Below are 23,365 nucleotides of genomic sequence, written 5' to 3'. Positions count from 1 at the left end.
GTGGATCCTATTAGAAGCTTGTTAATATTTCTTGATGTTCTATAAAAGCATAGAAATCTTTGGGAGAGGGGGATCTCTAAAAGCTTCCAAGGAGCTCTATAAAAGGAGGTGTCTACCTCATCCTGGATAGCATCCTAGTGTGCTTCTTTGTGAGCCACCCTTTTTAGCAACCTTAGAGGTTTCAAGCTACGGTAATTGGAGAGTTGGAGAAAAGATAGGACAACATAGCATCTTTGAAAGAAATTTTTCTGAGGAGGTTCAACCATGCGAGGATCTTCTCGTTGGCTAGTCCCTTTGGTGAACATCCACTATCCCATTTATGAAGTTTGTTTTCTCCCATCAGCATGTGAGTTTTTTGGTTTCTTGAGCTATGTCGGATGCATACTTTAGGCTCCATTAAGTTAAGATCCTCAACATAAAGTCATTACCATTTCAGAGCAAAACAAAAGCAGGATACACTTTGGATGTGACAAAGCCAGAGAGACCCCCCCTCTCCTTTCTCTTCCTGTCCCCATCCATCCTCACCTGACAAAAACCAGGAACGAGGGGACCAGCAGCATTGACTGGGGGAAGAGAAGGGCAAGCTCCCACCAGCTTGCTTATTCCTCCACAATAGACACAAGCATGATAAGTCAGAAGAGAAAGAAGATAAAAAAGAGAGAGAATGATAAGTCAGCCCGTGTTCTGCATGCCGGCAGCAATGCCCTTCATGGTGAGGATGAGTGTGTCCTCGAGCCCGGGCGCGTACTCGCTAGTCGGGTTAAGGTTGACGAGGTCGGCGCCGGAGATGCTGGCCTTAATTGCCTCTTTGGATAGGTGAGGACGCAGCTTCACTTGGAAACTCGGGTCCCTGACGCGTTTCAGGGTGTATGCCTGGCACACGTTAAGCGTTGTGATGTAGGCGTGTCGCAGCCTCAGCCTCTGCCTGAGGTATGGATCGCCCTCCAGCAGGTTCTTGTGCCCCGCCACCTATCATCCGAATGCATTAGTTTTCCTAAAATAAGGCAATTCAAATGATATTTCTGTAAATTATGCATCTCATCAGATGCCTACATTGGGGTAAATTAAACGGAAATTTTGAGTTAACCTAAAAAGCGGTGAAAAAGGTTGTCAATAGATTTAATTTTTTTGAGGTCATATCCAAAAACAAGACATCTACAACGACTTGTCAATCTGGTGCAAATCAGGCAATGAATGAATTCTTTTTTTCAATGCAATCAGCATCTGAAAACAAGGCATTTAACCAAACTGGGGAAAACTAGGCGTCAATGGATTACTACTCTCTGGAAACAAAACGAAGCATGTCGACACATAACCAATTAAGGAGTATGAACAAATGATTAAACTCGTGAAATCACGCAAAAACGCAAGCAAAAAAAAAGAAAAAATGCAGTAAAGAGTAAGAAGTAAACCTGGAGGAGAAGACTCTTGGTCTCCTCATACTTGGCGCGGAGTTGCTCTCCAAAGGACCAGAGATCCTCGGAGACGAGGAGTTTATCATAGAGCGCGGCGATGCCGGGATTCCCCTTGGCCAGCACCATCTCCACGAGGTCAACAGTGACACGGAAGAAAGGCCAGGCGTTGTACATCTCCTGCAGCAGGTGCAAGTTCCGAATGTCCTTCTCCAGAACATGCCGAAACGCGGCCCCAAATCCCAGCCAAACGGGCAAGTGGAACCGCGTCTGCGTCCACGCGAAAATCCACGGAATCGCCCGCAGCGTCTCAATCCCCCCACTCGGCCGCCTCTTCGACGGCCTGCTCCCAATGTTCATCCTCCCATACTCCATCTCCGGCGTCGCCTTCACACCCACAAGTCCAAAAAAACTTAAAACACTTGAACGTAAAACACGGTAACAGCGTTGGAAGCTAGACATGGTTGTTCTGTTCTGTTCATTTGAAACGAACAAAAAATTCACACAAAAGAACCCCACAGGGCCTTGTTCTTTTCTTTTTTAAAAAACGAACAAAATTAGAACAAAATTCACACAAAGCAAACAAAAGAACCGCACACGGGTCTGTGCGATAATCTGTTCTATTCATGTGAAACAAACAAAAAATTCGCACAAAAGAACCGCACAGGGCCTTGTTCTTTTCTTTTTTCAAAATACGAACAAATTCGCACATTCGTACAAAACTAGAACAAAATTCGCACAAAGCAAACAAAAGAACGGCACACGGGTCTGAGCGAATTTGTTATTGTTATGTTCAGAAAACCGAACAGAAGTAACAATTCGCACAAAAGGAACCGAACAACCACGTCAATTGGAACTTGGAAGCATACCAGGCGGAAGTACTCGACGAAGCGGGGCTCGCGGAAGACGATGGAGCGGAACTCGGTAGTGGCGACGACGGCCATCTCGTCCATGAGGGCGCGCCACTCAGGCTTGGGCGAGACGGGGGGGTGCATGCCGTGCTCGAGCGTGGCGGCGGTGAAGCGCTGGAGGGTGCGGAAGCAGAGGTGCTCCTCGCCGAAGGACTGCTCGATGACCTCGCCCTGGACGGTCACGCGGAGCGAGCCGTTGATTGTGTCCGGCGGCTGGGAGAGAATGGCGAGATGGGTAGGCCCACCGCCGCGCCCCACCGTGCCGCCGCGCCCGTGGAACATGGTGAGCTTCACGCCATACTCCTTGGCGACCCGGACGAGCTCCTCCTGGGCTTTGAAGAGCTGCCAAGCGGCGGAGAGGCGCCCAGCGTCCTTGCCCGAGTCGGAGTAGCCGATCATGACTTCCTGCTTGCCAGCGATCCGGTTGCGGTACCAGTCGATGGAGAAGAGCCGGGCCACGGCGGCGGGGGCGGCCTCCAGGTCTGCCAGCTTCTCGAACAGGGGGACGACGCGGAGGGGCTTCTTCACGCGGCACTCGCGCTGGAGGAGCTCCACGGCGAGCACATCTGAGGGGGCCGTGGCCATGGAGATGATGTAGGCTCCGAAGTTGTCCGCCGGGAGGTCCGCGATGATGTGGAAGGTGTCCAGCACGTCGGCCGTCTCGGGCGTGGTTGGGAGGTCTGTGCCGAAGAGCGGGCGCTTGCCCCGCAGCTCGGAGAGGAGCCAGTCCTGGCGCTGGGTCTCCGGCCAGTCGCGGTACGAGCCGATGCCCAGGTGCTCCGTTATAGAGTTCATCACGTCCGTGTGCCTCTCGGACTCTTGCCTTATGTCCAGCCGCACCAGCGACAGCCCAAACGTCGACACCTGCCGCAGAAAGTCCAGCAGGCTCCCGTCCGCCACCGACCTGTCCCCGCACGAGCACAGCGAACGGTAGCACAGCTCCAGCGGCTCCAAGAACTACATCAAAGTTTCATTCTTGTTCGTGATTAAGTTGATAATTCGAGAGAGAGTAGAGTTGGTGGATTGCGGACCTGGGCAACGTCCGTGAAGGTGGCCTCCTCGGGGATGTCAGAGGAGCCGTTGGAGAGGAGGAGGCGTGCACGCTCCCGGGTGTTGTAGAGCTTGTCTCTCAGATCGCCCAGGATCACGCGGTATGGCTCGTTGGGTGGGACTTGCTTCCAGAACTCTGCAAGTTTAATTCGGAGTGAATGTAGAGGATTAGATGATTTTAGACATGGTTGTTCTGTTCTGTTCGTTTTAAACGAAAAAAAATTCGCACAAAAGAACTGCATAGGGCCTTGTTCTTTGTTCTATTCTCTTTTTTTTTCAAAAAAAACAAATTCATACATTCGCACAAAATTAGAACAAAATTCGCACAAAGCGAACAAAAGAACCGCACACGGGTCTGTGCAATGTTCTGCGGAAATTTGTTTTTGTTCTGTTCGGAACACCAAACAGAACGAACCATTCGCACAAATTTGCACAAAAGAACAGAACGACTATGTCTAGATGATTGGAAGAAGATTCTTCCGCGGGTTTATGGATGGGTACCAATGTAGTGTTTTGTGTCCCTCTTTGAGGACTGCTGGAGCTCGTTGGCTCGGATTCTCAGCTCGTCACTGCATCGCCACATGGAAAGCTGCCAAGATTGACCAATACCCAGGAATAAATACAAAGTAAAGTAATTTTTTTTTTAACCGCAGCTTTCCTAGTTTATCAGAAAATGTGTCTTGTATGAAGAGATGACGCGTACCTCAAACATCAGGTCCTCAATCTGCGAGTAGTACATATTGGCCGCCATCATGCGGGCTAGTAAGCACACATCCCTGGTCACCTCGGGAGTCACTCTTGGGTTCCCTGCATCATGGACATGATGATAAATAGATGATAAATATCTAATTCCTTTGATAAATAAAACAACAATCCATTGATGATTTGACGGACATGAGATCCGAATGCATGATTAATGACTTGAAGTTATCATTATAATCTTGGATGACCAAATTCACTGGAGACCATTGTCTAGAGAGAAAACATAAGAGACGAGAAAAATGTAACTTTCTTATCCATGGATGGGAAAAAAGTCGAGCAGAAGTGAAAATCCACAAGAACATCAGAGGTTTCTTACCGTCACGGTCACCACCCATCCAGGAAGAGAACTGGATTAGAGGGGCATTGTACGGAACACGCTCGTTGATGCCGATGTTCTTCAACGCGGTGTCCACCCTGCGCAAGAACTTAGGAACGCCCTTCCAAATCGTCTCATGGAAGTAGCTCATTCCGGCCCTCATCTCATCCTGTGGCGTTGGAGGAGTCCTCCTGATTTCGTCCGTCCGAAAGGCAGCCTGAATCTGAATAATTTTTTCAACCAAATATATTAGAAAATTTCAGTCCCCTGCACGTAAGTTCACCGCGAATTTTTCATCCGCAACGACTTTTACGAATGAAAAACCATTATTTTTCAAAGTCTGGAATAGGATTCAATGTGAGAATTGGAGATCATGGGCGGTTACCTCTCGTTGGAGAGCCTCGTCAAGCTCTTGCTTGTCATCCGGAGAGATGTCTTTAGCGTAAAGTTGCGTTAGACAATTGCGGATCCTGCAATAAATGCCCAAATTTCTTTAGGGCCTAATGCCAAAAGAATCCCCACGTTTCATTAACCCATGCTACTCTAGTAATCCAACACTTCTAGTATCTGATTTCTGTAATAATCTTTCAAAGAAGAACGGAGGTAGTTTTTTATATTTTCAGTCAGTTTCGAACAGTACATCTGATCAAATATTGATGCCCCAATAACAGGAGAACTCCAATAAACTAATTTTCTATCATTTCATGTCTGTAATAATCTTCAAAAGAAGAAAAAATTAGTTTTTTACAAATTTTCGGTCATATTCAAACAGTCCATCTGATCAAAGTATAATGACCCAATTAATAATTCCTCAGGCCGATTTTTTTCCTCTGATGGTAGAGATTACGGCGGTTTTGGAGTGACTGTAGCGCGAGAAGAATTTACCTGCCGTGTTTCTTCAGCAGGGAACGGCGGATCGACTGCGTAGGGTGAGCGGTGAGAACGAGATCCACGGTTTGGTTCTTCAGCGCATCGAAGACCTCCTCGGGGGACTTCTTCAGCTTCCCCACGAGCCGCTTCAGGGTTTCCTCGATATCAGATTCCGTGGTAGCGTTGTTCTCGTCAACGAAATCCCCCTTCTTGACCTTATTCCGCCGCCGGTGCGCGATCTGAACCTCCTCGGCAAGGTTCGAGAGATTGAGCATGTGCGAGAACGAACTCGCAATAACGATGGAATCCCCCGGATCCAGGCTCGTGAGCAACTCCCCGAGCTCCTCCAACTTCTGCGGATCGTTCTTCCCCTCGTACTCCGCGGACAGCTCGTAGCATTCCTGAACCTGCCGATTCCAAAAAAGGGGAAGAAATAAAAAAGGGGAAAAATCAGGAACCCTAATTTCGACTCCCAAAATCGACAGATCCTCACCGCTTCGCGCAATTCCTCGCCGTGAAGATCCTGGAGAATGTCGAGGAAGCGATCCAAGAGCAGGGCGTCGTATTCCACGAGTTTATCGTCCTCGGAGACTTTGCCAGGTGCGAGAAGACGAAGCTGCGCGTCGATCGACGCCATCTTCTCCAAACTACGCGCCATAGCTCCGATTTCGGCGACTTCTCAGCCGATCTGAGACTTCACTCGCCGAGGAAGACGATGAACGCCGATTCTGAGACAGTTACTCCATCTATCCCGACGAGGGCCCCCGTATTTATCGACGATCTGCTCTATCTCTCTCTCTCTATCTCTACCCCTTTCTCTCTCTATCTCTCCATCTCTCTCTCTCAGTCTCTCTAGTCGCCGCGAAAGTAGCAGGCTAGAGAGAGAGAGAGAGAGAATATGCCGGCTACTAGCGGTGAGATTCCGGGGAAGGCTTTTCGACCAATAAAAGAACGACACGTGGACTGGTATTTTTAAGAGAATTATTATTCTCGTCGGTCATTACTGAGGGAGTTGAGTTGGCGGGAGGACACGTGTCCGTCGTATGTGGAAAGCGTGTAAGATGACGTCAGATAATTATCTGTCGCGTAGGCGTCCTACGTGGATTTCCGGGTCACGTGGGCCTGGCGGGCCGGGTCCGGCGAGGCCCGTTTGGAAGCCCGATAGCTGTGAACACGTGTCACGTGGGGAGTGGGCCACGTTTCAATGCCGTGTTAAAAAGGGCGATATTCACATCTTGGTGTCATCCCCTCCTCTCCTCTTATCTTATCTGTTATCATATCGGCCTCTTTCTCTCTCTACCTCTCTTATCGTCTCTCTAGTTTCTAGAGGCTTCTTCTTATCTATCCAAGGGTCTAAATATGAAGATGTGGACATGAACAGATGCCCTGTATGTAGGCCAACTATATGGATTATTTTGCAGGTCCACTTAGGAAAGGTCCAACAAAGAGAGATGAATTGTAGTAAGGTGATATTTGGTTTCATCCCAGAAGACATACCCATTCAGTCAGCCACTATCCAGAACACCCCACCATGCAGAATTGTCTGATTTGGAGAGTGGTTGTTTTAAGGAATACTTACCATGATCATGTCCAAATACAAGATATCCATTGAAATCAGTGATGTGACGTGTCTGTTTCTGTTTTCAGATTATAATGTTCAAATTAAGAGGTAGGGAGTTTTCTATGTTTAATATATTGTGTCATTTCGCATTGATAGTATCTCTAGTGAGACGGCTCCAAACGGCATTTAATACTATTTCACATCACATTGTCAAAGTTGTTCAATGATGATGATGACTTATCAATGTCTACTATTTCAATTTCCCTAGGTATATGGTATTTATTTGACTGACCGCGCGATCTGGAATGATGACGGATTAGGATGATATTTGGCAAAGGTACTTAGATTGAACTAACTATAACAAAAAATAGGAGAATCATCGGCAATGCATCTTATATTGAGTTTATTAATTATGATGTGAAATGGATGAAGAGCCATGGTTTGTGAAATTTTTGGATGTTTTGAGTGCTAAATTTGATAACCAATGGATGTCCTTCTTATTTAAGATGAGTGAAAATATTTGAATGATACTATTTATATCATTATTAGTGAGGAGACACAACTTGAGGTTGCATCCTCAAAGACTCTGTAATATGTGGTTCAATCAGGTCATACAATGAAGCCTCTTACATAACTCCGCAATGAAGAATCTATTCCAAGGGCAAATGATGTTAGAGGTGAGATCATATCAAGGTCTGCTTCTCTAAATTCATGGTTGGATTCCTCAAGGATGTAGCCATGACATTTTAAAAATAAGTGATAAATGAACCTCTTGTTGTGAATTTAGGGCTCTTCATAACCAAGTTACCTTTACCCAAGGCGCAACACCCTCGTCAAATCCCCAGCCTAATGAAGACATCAAGTAAATCAAAATGATCACCTTTTGACTAAAAGTAGTTTATTCAGTTATCAATACGGTCCTCTTCTTTTTCCTAGTTACAAAATATAATAGCACATGAAGCTAGTAATGGTCCACCTTTGTCTTGGTTCCAAGATCCTCACCATCATGGATAACTGACTCTAGTTCATTTAGTTATACTACAATATATATGTCAAAATTCTCTCTCGTATATTAGATTTTTTATTAATGAAAACCATTGCTTCCAATTTTTTAGTGGCAACGAATTCTAGATGTGACATCATTTCCGGGCACCTTTACTTTATGATTATTCTTAGTCCCAGAAGTTCCATGACTCCAGCCAAGTTAATATTTATCATCTCATTCACTGAATATTCGAAGTGTGATGCCATCCATTACGACAGCCATTGCATATTTTAGGAACTCCACAAAAGAATAATTCTTGGGACGGCATCGTGCACAATGGGATCTACTACTCGGAAGATGGATGGTCCACACTGATTGCTGAGGATGTAAAAACAGTATCATTGCACAAGTTACTTCTACTTTTGTATCAACGATTAACTAGGTCACATTCCCTTTATTATTTTAATACATCACTGTCCTATTTTAAATAAAAAGCCACTGTATGAAGCACATTTGGAAAAGTAGACATTGAGATCAGATTCTGATTTTATGCACCATAGTTTAAAGGGTTTTTTTTCAAGTGGCCCATTCAGTAATATATCTATTATTGGTCTCCGAATAGACTACTGTATCAATCCAATTATCATGCAAAAAAATGAATATTACTGAATATGCAACCAAGGAGTTTGAGGGCATGTGGATACCAGTGGAATTATTCAAGACTTCAATAATAATATGTAGTTTTAAAGTCAATTATTGAGTAAGACAGAGTTGGGCTCAGGGACAAGAATAATAGAGAAAGCGTGAACTATTACGTCAGTTGACTATTTGTCTCATATTCAGCCCCCCTTTGATTCCTGATCACGAGCATCTTGTCCGGTTCATGAGGCTCCACGTGATAGTCGGCAGACTTATCGCAGGAGTGGACCATTTTTATTAATTTTTTTTTTTGATAAAAAGGGGGCCCCTGGGCGGAGCTTTGAGGCCCGTTGGAAAGCCCGAAGCTCGACTCTTTGCTGTATTGTTTTATTTTTATCTATTCTCTCTCTCTTCACCTCTCTTATCACGCCTATGCTCATCTCTATCTCCTCTCTCTCTCTCTCTCTCTCTCTCTCTCTCTCTCTCTCTCTCTCTCTCTCTCTCTCTCTCTCTCTCTCTCTCTCTCTCTCTCTCTCCCTCTCCCTCTCTCTCTCTCTCTCTCTCTCTCTCTCTCTCTCTCTCTCTCTCTCTCTCTCTCTCTCTCTCTCTCTCTCTCTCTCTCTCTCTCTCTCTCTCTCTCTCTCTCTCTCTCTCTCTCTCTCTCTCTCTCTCTCTCTCACTCTCTATCTATCTATCTCTATCTATCTATCTATCTCTCTCTATCTATCTATCTCTCTCTCTCACTCTCTATCTATCTATCTATCTATCTCTCTCTCCCTCTCTCTCACCCTCTCTCACTCTCTCTCACTTTCTCTCACTTTCTCTCTCTCTCTATCTATCTCTATCTATCTATCCCTCTCTCTCACCCTCTCCCTCTCTCTCACTCTCTCTCTCTCTATAAATCTATCTATATGTCTATATATCTATATATCTATATATCTATCTCTCTCTCTATCTATCTATCTATCTATCTATCTATCTCTCTCTCTATCTATCTATCTATCTATCTCTCTCTCTATCTATCTATCTATCTCTCTCTCCCTCTCTCTCACCCTCTCCCTCTCTCTCACCCTCTCTCTCCTCTCTCTCAATCGCTCTCTCTTTCTCTTTCTCTTTCTCCCTCTCTCCCTCTCTCCCTCGCTCTCTCTTTCTCTTTCTCTTTCTCCCTCTCTCCCTCGCTCTCTCTCTCTCTTTCTCCCTCTCTCTCTCACTCTCATTCCCCTCTCCCTCTCAATCGCTCTCTCTCTGTCCCCCCCCTCCCCCTCTCAATCGCTCTCTCTCTCCCTCTCCCCCTCTCTCTCCTCTCCCTCTCCCTCTCTCCCTATCCATCTCTATCTCTCTCTCTAACAGACACACCGTCTCTTTCTATCACTCTATTTCTCTCTGTCACACACCCTGTCTATCATTCTCTTTCTCTCTCTATCACGCAGTATCTCTCCCTGTCATTCTATCTCGCTCTATCTCTCTATCTCTCTCTGTCACGTACCCTGTCTATCATTCTCTCCATCGCTCTCAGTCACTCTCTCTATTTCACACACACACTGTCTCTCTCTATCACATACTATTTCATACACACACACACACTCTCTGTGTTCCTCTCCGTCTCTCTCTCTCTCTACATCACTCTCTATCGCTCTCTCTCAAACAGAATTCTCTCTCAATCTCTCTCTCCAGAGAATTATTTTTCTAGAGTCTGAAAAAAAGAATAACGATGTTGACATTTATCAGTAGGTATCATGCCAATTTTTGGCAAAAGATGAACTCCAAAGTTAAAATTACGCCTTCAAACGAGATCATTTTGCTGGGCCACTTAGCAGCTGTCCAACATATCGTGCCTAAGTGAAGTAATGGTAATGATGACATAGTTTACATAAAAGAAAAGCCACCACAGAAATAGTTTATGCGAAATTTGTATGATGAAAATAATTTACAACCCTTCCTTAAAAGCTAAGATACTGATATGATATGCAAATCGTATATATGTAATTTACCTGCTCATTAAAAAAAATTCTATTAAACCAAAAATAGTTCACTTAAAAGAAAGGTACAGTTTGTAAATTTTAAAAAGAAGGGAGAAAGATAAAGATATTCCAATACAGTTTTATAAAAAGTAAAATAAGAATAATTCGTGTGTGTAATATTTCAACTACAATAAATTAATTGAAATTCTCATCAAATCAAGGTTAACTTCCTAAAAGCATTGTTTATATATTTAGGAACATACTTATGTAAAATTATTAAGATTCGAACAATGTTATGTGAAAAGAAGTAACTAATCCATTTAAATGCAGCACTAAAACCTAGCTAAAGTAAGATAAACCTCCCACTATTTTTAATCACATGATCTTTAATTCTTCTTAGGAACGACATGGGAATGTAAATTGTATAATGCTTATGCATTTGTATTATGGGTATAAAATTGACTTGTGTAGATGAGGTTTAACTTTTCAAATATATCCTCACATAAGGTAAACCCCCCACTATTTTTAATCCCATGATCTTTAATTCTTCTTAGGAACGACATGGGAATGTAAATTGTATAATGCTTATGCATTTGTATTATGGGTATAAAATTGACTTGTGTAGATGAGGTTTAACTTTTCAACTAGCGAGATGATAAATAAATATATATAGTGCCCAAAATGTTAGGTTTTATGGCCTTGATCTGGATAAAGCACAGGGGATTCATGCATCAAAAGACTAGGAAAGGAATTAAAATGACATCTACAAAACAGTTAAGCAAATCACCTATACACAAAATTATATGCTCAAGTATGCAGTCTCTAGATGTATCCACGCAATCTTTGGAATGTCGAATCTCCTCCTTCCTCTTGACTAGTCTAATTCACACTTTGACATTGTTACACCATCGCGATAGCATCAGGAATGGAGAGGATCGAAGGTGAGATGCGATAATAAGGAGAAAGGCCCTAAACAATTATGGTCTGGGTGAATTTTGTTAAGGGCTTGCTTTATTTATACTTAGTGGTTATTTTCATAAAACCCTAAATTTCCAAAATATCATTTGTGTGTGAGACTCTTACTCATGTTTCCGTCCAGTTAATGAATCTAATGTCCTAATAAACTGTATTGGTCTTCCAAATTAATTAGCTAGATCATCATATAGATTACTTAATGACAGACTGGTTTAACCCAATTGATAGCTTGATTCTCCAAGCCCATGGGGATGAAAAGTTACACCTTGTGCTCTAGAAGATACAAAGGAGTGTATATCAACTAATTCATCTAACATATCTGCCATCACATATTGTTTATGTAGAGTCCCTCATCCGCTTGACGCTCCTAGGATGACTTAAGGTATGGCTGGTTGCCAAACGCTTAGCGCTTATTCGAGTTCGTACCAATGAATTCAGAAACCATCAAAGAGCTCTTTTTTGACATTCCATCATGTTGATCGCTTACAAAACCATGGTGAGAAACAACATGATTGATAGTTTGTTATAATACTATTCATGGATTTGTACAGATCAATTCAGTGAACCCTTTCTGCTAAACACCCACTGTCTATCCTTAGTCATGCTCATCACACGAGTGAGACTTGACAGTGCTATTCTATCTAGATACTTTGATATTCTTCTACAGTATCCTTTGAATATGAATGTTTATAACACGTGCTTAAAGATTGGTGATCTTTGTATTACGATCCCATCATAATTCACTAAGTCTGATCATTTATTCATGAACTTCAGTATAAGTATCACGCATGCTCTATAATTAATAAAAATTTAATTAATATAATTGATTAATGAACAATGAATGAGGAGTGGAATGTGTGATTGGCTTGTCAGCCACATATATTTCCATCAAAAAATATACATCAAACCCCTACAATTGAATATGTTTGTTAAGGATATGGAGTGAATGGGCAGAAATAGATGAAAATGTGGATGATATTTATGGCCTGAAAATTATTTTTCTAAAAATATTAAAGATGAAAATAAGGTACTATTTATTAAAACTATCATGAAATAAATTGGCCAAACGTTCCCAATATGATTTCTATATTGATCTTAAGGTAGGGTATCAAGGAGGATTGGTCAAATACATCGTATTAAATAAAAATCACAACCAAAAAAATGTTACAAAAGAGGTTAAATTATTCTTTTTACAAAATACTTCGGTAAAAATTAGGTTCATTCCTTGCTCTCGCATCTTTTGAATTCTTAATTTTATTTTAGGCACAAATTTACAAGGTCAAGATGTAGCTTTATTCCTATGGACTTTTGTTGCTTGATTCCTTAAAGTTTCCCTCATATGTTGAATATTACATTTTGATTTTAGATGCCCATACATGTCAACAACATATAGGCACAAATTTACTTTATTTTAGACACAAATACATTTACTTAGGCACAAATTTACAAGGTCTAGATATAGCTTTATTCCTATGGACTTTTGTTGCTTGATTCCTTAAAGTTTCCCTCATATGTTGAACATTACATTTTGATTTTAGATGCCCATACATGCCAACAACATATAGGCACAAATTTACTTTATTTTAGGCACAAATTTACAAGGTCAAGATATAGCTTTATTTCTATGGACTTTTGTTGCTTGATTCCTTAAAGTTGCCCTCATATGTTCAATAGTATTTTGAGATTTTAAATGCCTATACCTGTCAACAACATACAGGCACAATTTTACTTTATTTTAGGCACAAATTTACAAGGTCAAGGTGTAGATTTATTTTTATGGACCGTTGTTGCTTGATTTCTTAAATTTGCCCTCATATGTTGAATGTTTCGTTGTGATTTTAACTGCCCATACATGGCAACTCCTATAGGCACAAATTTGCTTTATTTTAGGCACAAATAAATTTATTTTAGGCACAAATTTAGAAGGTCAAGATATGGATTTATTTTTATGGACTTTTGATGCTTGATTTCTTGAATTTGCCCTCATATGTCGAATATTACTTTGTGATTTTAAATGCCCTTGTATGGCAGCACATATAGGCCCTAGTTATCTTCTTTATTCTTGGTTTATCCCACCAATATTTAGAGAATACTAAGTTTCAATAATTCGCTCATGATATTTCTTGATACTGGGGCATTAATGTTGATATTGTTAATTGGTCTTATTGGTATCCCTAATATTTTTGAATTTCTTCTTCTTTGATTCTTCCATCTCAATCCATATAGGGCCAATTCTACAGCCCTAGCCTTTCCCATCTATCCCTTTTTGACTTCCAATTTACTTGCCAAAATCTTATATTTTTCTCTCTTCTTAAATCCAACAAAATCTTATATTTTCCCTCTTCTCTAGACCAACTATTAAGATTAGAAACTTATAAATTACTCTAATCAAATTAAATTGACTTTAATAAATCCTAGACATGCCGTCTTGAATGGGTTGGCTTAGTTGACCGGTTCAGTGGGGCCTACCTGGCCCAACCTTGACATGCTAAGTTAAGCACTCACCAGGTGGATTCTGGCCAATGTAATAAGGCTTCCCAAGTTTAAACATCACACACTCTCTCTTTCTCTTAAAAGAGTCCTCCACTGTATCTCATTTCATGTATCATACATTGCTGTTCGTAATTCTTCAAAATTAAATTATTGGTGAATTTCGAATTAATGATAGTTAAATCTAATAAGAAAATTGGCTTATGGCCTTCCTGGCTGGAGCAAAAGCTGCATCAACCCATAAAAATCATTCTACCACATACTCTTAACATTTTGTCATAAATGACCTACAAAAAATGAACATCCCCTCCCCCCCCCCACCCGGTCCGTGCCTGAGAACAAATTATCACTAACCGGTCGGAACACCGCCAGGGCGTGTGGGCGGCCTGAGACTCTCCCGGCAGCTGCACGGCTACCGCAACAGAAAGCTTACAGATTGGGGGCCTCACTATAGTTCCGGATGGTCCTGGACGTGGACGATGGACAGGACGTGGACCAGATCGTCCCGTCCAACCTCTGGATTCAGTATACGGATGAAGGACGGGATGAATTTTCGTGCGACGGCACGAAAACCGTCCCGTCCAGTCCTCCTGGGACAAATTTTTGTCCCATCCGGGGAAAAAACCGTCCCGTCCCTCGTCCCGGACGAAAAAAAAACCATTTGATATTTTTAATATATTAATATAGATTTTTCTAAGTTTCTTAAGGAAATATGGAGGAGAGAGAATTCAAATGGACATATGTAGAATTATTTCTGAGCTGCATCAGTTTGCATGCGCGAAAAAATACGGGAACTTTGATGCAAATTATCATATCGAGGCCACGTGGCTACATCTCAACCGTCGGATGAGAATCCGGCGGTTGTTCGTCCACCTTCGTCCGTCCATCGTCCGAGACCTCAGGACTGACGGTTTTTTCGTCCCACGGGACGAAAACCGTCCCGCCCGGTGGTCCCCGGGATGAATTTTCGTCCCAAATTTAGTCCATACCCTTGGATGAGATGATTTTTTCTATCTCGGGATGAAAAAATCTTCCCGTAAGCATCCCTGAACTATAGGCCTCATTAGCAAATTGAACAGAATTGGAGTTTGATCGACTACAATCGAGCTACCATTCCTGGTACATAGCTGGAAATCATGGCTTTAGACCTGGGACTTGGTTGAAGAAAAAGTCCTCCATTGAACGAATCCGTTGGAGTACATAAAGCAGATTGGGAATATCTATTCTAAGATTCCTAACTTCTCCCTTTGAGAGTGGGTATGTTATGACGTTTGAATTTCTTCAAGAACAGTGTACGACTCATGTACCAAACAGCAGGATTCTATTTGCAAATATCGGTGATGACGTGATGAGTAAATAAAACCAGACAGGCCCAATAATCTTCTCCTTATATAAAAATGTGCGTCAAGAATTAATGCAAAGAGACCCCTCTTAGGATCTAATCATATAGTCCTGCGATACGCAAATATGAATAAATAAACAGGTTTCTCAACCATTAAGTGAACATGGTAAAAAGATAGTATACACAACTGAATACTGCAGAAATAAATTACGATAACTTTTCCACAAGTTTCACAGAGCAGGAGAAGATCAACATATGAAAGATTTTGACGGAGAAAATCCCAGACGGTGATCTTGAAAAAGCAAAGCAAGTTAACGTCCGGTTAAAACGTACCCCTTACATTTCGTTCATCATGTTAGATCTCCCTTGCATTTCCCCGAACAGTCGAAAGAAATTAGGATCAGCTCACAAATAGTTATCTGTAGAAAAAAAAACGCATGAATCTAGTCATAAACACTAATTGGACGATAGAATAATACTGCATGTAAGGAAAACGCATAAACTTCGATTATTAATAATTTGATAGGCCTCCCGATTGTTTGAGCAACAAATAATTAGTATGTAGCCTTAGTTCATCCGCAATAATGAAGAAGTTCTATCAACGAATTACTTCACCATAAAACTGATTCATTTAGCTTGGGGCACAAGATGGTTCTGCGCTTCTCCTGTAACTATCATAAGAAAAACCACTATATTTCTGAATAAACTAAGAATGAACATATTATAGTACAAGAATGAACATATTCGTCAAGAATAATCTCTAGAGAACACTTGATGATGGAACCAAAAACAACCAAGCTACAAATCACGAGAAATAGCAGTATAGAGTTGACGATATGGCATCTGATCCACACTCTTTCTAAGAAAAGGTTCAGAAAAATTTACATACTATGACACAAGAAATGATAGATTACACTATAATCAGAGGTCACAAGGGCACTAGATTACGAAAAATCCCCAATACCAAACAACAAATCACGAGAAACGGCAGAATATCGGTCAAAAAGATGGTTGTATCTAATCAACAATATCCTCCAAATTTTCATGATCTCCAATATCATACTGCAATCACTTTTTTCATAATGCAATATCGAACTTAATCTCCAAGAATGAACACAATATTCAACAATCATTTTTATCAAAAATGCAATTTATGCAAAATCCCAATATCAAACTAGAAATCACGAGAGATAGCAGTATGGAGATTTAAAGATGGCATCTAATCCATTAAGTCTGATAAGCGTATTAAGATAACTGCAAAAAAGTTCGCGACTTCCCGAGACACAACGCTGAGGAAGAACATATCATTCTACGAGAAAAAATTAGTTTTTTTCTACAATCATGGTTCCTAAGATCGCTAGACTATGAAAATCACCCATACCCAACCACAAACCACGAGAGATTTCAGAACAGAGAGATTGAATGGTTTCATCTAATCAGTCAAATTGACGTTTTCATATCGCCGCGACACAGAAAGCTGTTGATTCACGCACAGAAAGCTGAGGAAGAAGAGATTATTCTACAAGAACGATCACTTCATCCTTAAAGTCAATGACATAGAAGATTACCCTACAAGAACGATCACTTCGACCTAAAAATCAATGACCAACAAGATTATTCTACAAGAACGAGCACTTCGTCCTAAAAATCAATGACCCAGAAGATTACTCCACAAGAACGATCACTTCGTCCTAAAAATCAAGGACCCAGAAGATTATTCCACAAGAACGATCACTTCGTCCTAAAAATCAATAACCTAGAAGATTATTCTACAAGAACGATCACTTCATCCTAAAAATCAATGACCCAGAAGATTATTCCACAAGAACGATCACTTCGTCCTAAAAATCAATGACCAACAAGAATACTCTACAAGAACGATCACTTGGTCCTAAAAATCAATGACCAACAAGATTACTCTACAAGAACGATCACTTCACCCTAAAAATCAATAACCAACAAGATTATTCTACACGAACGATCACTTCGTCCTAAAAATCAATGACCTAGACGATTACGGAAACCCCCAAGAAATACAACGAACAGATCACCGCGTTTCAAAAAATCAAAACTTTTTCAAGAAAGCGAACAAAGAAGGCGTACCGGAGGAATCGCGTTTGACCCTCTTGGCCTTCTCGAGCTGTAGCTGGCAATCGACGAAAATCTGCATCCTCTGGAACTCGAGCCCCTTGGTGAACTCCATCCGCTCCTTCTCGAGATCCATCATCTGCCGCTGCTTCTCCCTCTCCACGCGCTCGTACACCTCCCCAAAGTGCGAGATCGCGCGAGCCAGCTCGCGGACGGCCTCCGCGTCATCGTCGTCATCCTCCGCGTCCCCGCCGCTTCTCCCCCGCCCCGGCGGCCGCTCGGCGCTGGACTTGGACGACTCGGCCTCCAACTCCACGTCCTTCCGCTCCGCGGCGGCTGCGGCGGCCGCCGCCGCCGCGGCGGAGTACTTGCGATTGAGCAGCGAGGGTTCCTCGGAGAGGCGCTTCTCTCTGCTGCAGGGGGCGGCAACGGGGGCGGCGCCGGCGAGCGAGAGGTGTTTCTTGTAGGGCAAGGGAAGGGGCGGCGGCGGCGGCGGCGGCGAGGGCTTCTTCTCCGGCGGCGGTGGAGCGACGATGAGGGAGTCGAGGCGGTCGAAGAAGGGCCAGTGGCTGGCGAGAACGCCGCCGGAGTTGGCGATGCGCGCCTTCTCGGCCTTGTACTTCTTCTTGAGAGTGTCGATGCGGTTCTTGCACTGGATGTCGCTGCGAAGGGGGCGGCGCACGGCGGTGCGCCGCGAGTTGACGGCGTCGGCGACCTCCTGCCATTGCTTCTGGCGGAGATTGCCGCGGTTGAGCTCGACGTAGCGCTCGCCCCACGCGTCGATCAGGGCGGAGGTGGCACCCTCGCTCCAGCAGTCCTCGCGGTAGGGCAGCGCGGGATTGGGCGCCTTCCCCTCCATAGCCAAACCCTAGCGAGCTCGATTTCGCCTGCTTCTTCTTCTCTCTCCGGCCCGCGGCCAGGCCCTATTTATAAGGGCCGGCCGCGCCGGCCGATCGCCGATCAGAGCCCATCGCCGCCGTTGGTTTCCCCCCTTTCTCTCTCTCTCTCTCTCTGGCCGCGCCGACGGGGGACACACGCCCGACTGGTCTCCCTCCGGTAATCTTAACCTCTGCCGGAGTTCTCGGGTGGACGGCCGATCGCCGATCAGAGCCCATCGCCGCCGTTGGTTCCGCCCCCCCCCTTTCTCTTTCTATCTCTCTCTCTCTCTCGCTCTCGCAGCCGGGGCCGGCTCTAGTCCCCGGACTTGACGAGAGCCTGCCACGTCATTATTCCGCGTTTTAAATCTTCCGGAAATAAGAAGATTCGGCTGAGCTGGTTTTGCCACGTCGGCCGCTGCCGACTTTCCTGCGTTGCTGATCTGGCGTTGCCACGTCAGCCTCCTGTCTTGTGGCACTTTCCTCCTTTCCGTGGCTGCTGACCTGGTGTTGCCACGTCATCCAGTTTGTGGGTTTGAACTGCGGTAGTTAGGGAGCGGCATTTTAATAGCATGAGAAAATCATATGGAAATAAAAAGGTTCGGCTGATTTAGTTTTGCCACGTCGGCCTCCTGCCGACTTTCCTTCGTTGCTAATCTGGCATTGCCACATCAACCTCCTGCCATGTGGCACTTTCATCCTTTCGTGGCTGCTGACCTGGTACTGCCACATCATCCAATTCACAGGATCGAACTGTTGTGATTAGGGAACGGCAATTGTCATCCATCATGTCTTTCATCGCAATGACGGATCACGTTGTATGGCCCTTTGACAAAATACATTCTTATAAAATTAAACCCAAATTATAAAATTGGATATGTGAAATGCGTGATTGTAGATATGTCCAGGGATCCAGTGATGGGTGACCAAAATGTGACCTTGATGAACTCGACATCACGACCTTGGTCATCACTACCCGTCTTCCGTCAGGGACATGCTGTTCCCTAGCAGAAATACAAGGGTAGTGCTGAACTCGAGTTACCACCTCATCATATTGCCACCTCCACTCATATCCTCTTCCGTCGCTGCTGACCTGGCATTGCCACATCATCCAATTGACGGCAAACATTATCTGTCACGTCTTTCATCACGATGAAGGATCATGTTTTTTTAGCCCTACGACGGATGACGTGACAAAATGTATCGCAGGTGACCGAGAGAGAGTTGAAATAATTAGATCTAAATTATAAAACTAGATATGTGAAATGTGAGACACCGTGATGGTGGCAAAAACGTGATGAATTTTTCCAAAATCCCCGCGACAGGATGAGAGACGTTACAAACTAGATGACACGTCCTCGCCCATCACGACCTGTCATCCGTCCCACCACATCAGAGCCATGAAGTCCGACCGATCACATCTGGGACATGCCATTCCCTAGTAAAACTACAAGCATACTGCTGAACTCGAATTACTACCTCAGCATATCACCACGTTCCACTCATATCCTTCCAGTGGCTACTGACCTGGCATTGCCACGTCAATAAATAACACGTCATTAACTCACATGGAAGTATGTCACCGCGTGGCACGCATAATCCGTACAGTGTCCGCTAAATGGCTTTGCCACGTCACTAAATTGCCATGTCATTAAATTGCCACATCATAAGCCCACGGGGCGGAGAGAGTAAGGCTGAGCTAGTTCGCCACGTCAATTAAAACTGCAACGTGGCATCCCGATTTGCCACGTCATGAAACAGGCACATAAACAATAAAACGCAAATGCGACTCTTTACAAGGTCTAAAAGGCAAGCGAACCATTAAAAAAAAACTTGTCGAAACGGCGTTGCCACGTCGTCAGGCCACGTGGCTGCTCTACTTCGCGGCGACGGAGAACGGCGATCTCTTCCCGCAGACGGCGGTCGACTCGTCAACCAGAAGCGAGTAATTAGAAGCGCTCACGTGCCTGGAGAAGCACCCGTCCGTCCCGTCATAGCTATAATCCTGAACCGTCATCCCGACGCCGCTCGTCACCAAGTTCCCCTTCACCGTCATCGTCCCGTCCGCCCTCTGCGAGTTCTCCACCTTGGCGTAGTAGAACCCGACCTTCCCCCCCGCGAACCGCCGCTCGCTCCACCCCAGAGAGACGTTGGAGACCAGCGAGTAGCTACCGTTGACCTGGTCGCCGGTCACCGTCCTCAGATAGAGAGGGAAGCTCCGGACCGTCTCCTCGGAGAAGACGACCGAGCCGGGGTGCTTGGCGTACACGCCGGCGGTCGAGCCCACGGTCTGGTTCACCTCTTGGTCGTCCCCGCCGTGGCTCAGCCGCAGCCGGTTGCCGAACCGCAGCGACTGGAACGTGTGGGTCGTGATCTTCCCCCGGGAGGAGACCACCCACCCGGCGGCGGAGATCTTCCGCTCCGCCGCCGTGGAGAACTCCCCATCTAGACCCTCGATCACCGAATCGACGGCCAGATTCGGGCCTTCGACTCTGTGCTTGATCAGCTTCCCCGTCGTCCGCGCGCTCTTCTCGTCGAGCCAGAGATGGAGGTTCCCGTCCACGAACCAGTCCCCGAGCGCGTTCGCGACGGAGAAACGGAACTCGTGGGCCGTTCCGTCGAGGAGGTCCCCGAGGAAGGGGGTGATCTCGACGTCGTAGGAGGGCAGATCGAAGGACCCGATCCCGGTGATCGGTCTCCACAGTAGAGGGTTGACTCCGCCGGTGTAGATCACCGGGAACGGCCAGACCGCGCCGGCGACGGTTCCGTCAACGGCGGCGATCACCTCCCGGAACGCTCCGTTCCCCGGCGTGGAGCTCAGGTTGTTGGCGGTAACGTACTCCTCCGGCGGGTTGCTGTACCAGAACTCGTCGTCGCCATGGAAGGAGAGGTAGATCTCGAGCAAAGCTCGGTAGGCGTTCCGCGGGAGAACGACCTTCTTGGATTGGGAATCGGTGGAGTTCTTGATCACGAACCACTGCCCGTCGTTGAGCGGCAGGTCCCGCGAGATCGGGATGATCAGATCCGCCGGGGAGCCGAATCCTCGCCGTCGATCGCTCGATCCGGCGTAGAAATGGAGGCTGATGTTGACGCGGTAGACGCCGGTGTAGGTCTCGTCGACGATGTTGCCGAGGAAGACGGCCACGGTCTGGTTGCGGGAGAAGAGGGAGAGGTAGCGGGAGACGTCCTTCTCCACCGTCCAGACGATCCCGTTCGATCGAGGCTCGGCGGTGCAGCTGCGGAGGATCTCGACCCCGCCGATCCAGATCCCGAGGATTCGATCGAATTGGCGGCCGCGGGAGGCCGCGCGCCACTCCAGGACGACCTTGGAGGGGCGGCCATGGCGCCAGCAGCGGGGGGGGGGCCTGTAGTCCGCTGTTACCGCTGGTTTTCCGAAGGTGTAGCCGAAGTCGTGCTGGAGGAGGAGGACGGAGCAGTTCTCGCCGTCGGGAAGGGGAATCGGCCGCGCGACTTGGAAGTAGGTCGTGGCGTTGGCGTCGGGCGCCGGGGAGGAGGATTGGAGGAGAGGAAGCCATGGCCGATCTTCCTCCGAGGTGGTGAACTTCTTCGGCTTGCTCCAGGCGCTGGATCTCGACGATCCGGCGAGGAGGAGGATGGAGAGCAGAGCGAGGACTGAGCATCCTCTCCCCATTGTTGATTTCTGTGTCGATCGCGAGCGCGGGTTTTCTGTTTGGGGAAGAAATCGAATCGATAAGGAAGTGTCGTAATCAACGGTGGTGTTTATTATGGGAGATTTTCTACCTAATGCCAGAAATTAGGAACAAAGCAACTATATAGTTTAGAGAAACAGAAAATGAGAGAAAATAGGAATTGACTATATAGTTGACAGGAGGGGGGAAAATTCAGTAGCAAGTTGGCTCAATATAAATATCTGATCTGGCCATCAATACATAACCATATTTTGCATCACCGTCATCTGAGTTCGTAGAAGTGATGATAGGACTCCGACTTAGGAATAGTTCATATATCTGTCATGCATCATCTATATGTGCATGTATGTTAGTGGGTATATTTCACAATATACATATATGTAGTTGGTTTTGGGTTCTAGAAGCCTTGACATGGATGCACAAATCAAAACATTCTACAGCGAAAGCCAAGAATAGAATCACAAAGGCATCGATAAAATCATTAAATGAAAAAGTTGTGCATGCATCACATCTGTGATTTTTTGGATCTTGGAGCAAGACGAGTTGAGCTGCTCAAGTGTGCAGCCTCTAGACGTATCCTCGCGGTCCTCCGCACGTTGGATCTCCTCCTTGTTGACGCGCCCTGTTCAACCTCTGTCATCGTTATGTCGTCACAATCGCATTGGGAGCGGAGAGGAGGTGTTGGGGGAGAGGAGAAGAAGGGGAAAACCCTTGAACAATTCTGGCCTAGGTGAATTTCATTCAGTGCCTTCCCCTATTTATACTAAGTGTGTACTTTTGATAAAAACCCCCAAAACTTAAGTATATCTTCCGACGTTCAAAAGACCATTTGGGTGTGACCATATATCAGTCTAGTAAATGACTCCAACGGCCCAAGAACCTTTATTGGCCTTCCAACTAATTAACTATATCATTATATAGATTAATTAATGTCAGAACAATTTAACCCAATTGATAGGTCGAGTCTCCAACACGTGAGGTGCTAAGCTACACTTTGTGCTCTAGAAGATACAAAGGAGTGTCCATCAACTCACTCATGGAACATGTTTGTCATCGGTTACCGTGTATGTATAGTCCCTCATCCACTTGACGCTCCTTGGACGACTTAGGATATGGTCAGCTGTCAAACCCTAACCGGTCATCCGAGTTAGTACTCATGCATTCAGAAATCATCGGAGAACTCTTCTCTGATATTTCACTGCCTTGGCCAAAGACTTCATCACATCGTCTTCCTTGAGTTGTCACCTCTTACGCCGAGGGTAGACGATCCCATCTTGACCACTCGATCGTCTTCTTGAACTTCTTGATTTACCCGAACTATCATAATACCTTGATGTTCTTCTCGCGTATCCTTTGAATAGGAATATTTAGAGCACATGCTTAAAGACTAGTGATCTCTGTATCACGATCTTGTCATAATTCACTAAATCCGATCACGTATCCATGGACTTCATTAT

General features: G+C 45.0%; 3 protein-coding genes across 3 annotated transcripts; all 3 read right to left on the bottom strand.

The window, feature by feature from the left end:
* Positions 1 to 401: 401 nt before the first annotated feature.
* Positions 402 to 6,145, bottom strand: LOC144709786 (phosphoenolpyruvate carboxylase, housekeeping isozyme). The gene is made up of 10 exons (XM_078583431.1): positions 5,815 to 6,145; positions 5,337 to 5,728; positions 4,837 to 4,921; positions 4,452 to 4,674; positions 4,077 to 4,180; positions 3,875 to 3,962; positions 3,355 to 3,509; positions 2,282 to 3,280; positions 1,413 to 1,799; positions 402 to 969 (listed from the first exon to the last, which is right to left on the bottom strand). The coding sequence occupies exons 1-10, from the start codon at positions 5,977 to 5,979 to the stop codon at positions 673 to 675; spliced, it is 2,895 nt and encodes a 964-aa protein (XP_078439557.1). The 5' UTR covers positions 5,980 to 6,145; the 3' UTR covers positions 402 to 672.
* A 9,311-nt stretch (positions 6,146 to 15,456) lies between these two features.
* On the bottom strand, positions 15,457 to 18,517 carry LOC144709907 (trihelix transcription factor ENAP2-like). Its single transcript, XM_078583577.1, has 2 exons — positions 17,378 to 18,517; positions 15,457 to 15,693 (listed from the first exon to the last, which is right to left on the bottom strand). Exons 1-2 carry the CDS (start codon positions 18,219 to 18,221, stop codon positions 15,680 to 15,682), a joined length of 858 nt encoding a protein of 285 aa, XP_078439703.1. The 5' UTR covers positions 18,222 to 18,517; the 3' UTR covers positions 15,457 to 15,679.
* Positions 18,518 to 19,921: 1,404 nt separating this feature from the next.
* LOC144709906 (Peptide-N4-(N-acetyl-beta-glucosaminyl)asparagine amidase A protein) lies at positions 19,922 to 21,947 on the bottom strand. The gene has a single exon (XM_078583576.1). It carries the CDS (start codon positions 21,887 to 21,889, stop codon positions 20,114 to 20,116), a length of 1,776 nt encoding a protein of 591 aa, XP_078439702.1. The 5' UTR covers positions 21,890 to 21,947; the 3' UTR covers positions 19,922 to 20,113.
* Between the last annotated feature and the right edge of the window lie 1,418 nt (positions 21,948 to 23,365).

Source organism: Wolffia australiana, chromosome 11 (genome assembly GCF_029677425.1).
Source record: "Wolffia australiana isolate 7733 chromosome 11, ASM2967742v1".
NCBI lineage: Eukaryota > Viridiplantae > Streptophyta > Magnoliopsida > Alismatales > Araceae > Wolffia > Wolffia australiana.
This window is presented reverse-complemented; position numbering and strand designations above follow the sequence as displayed.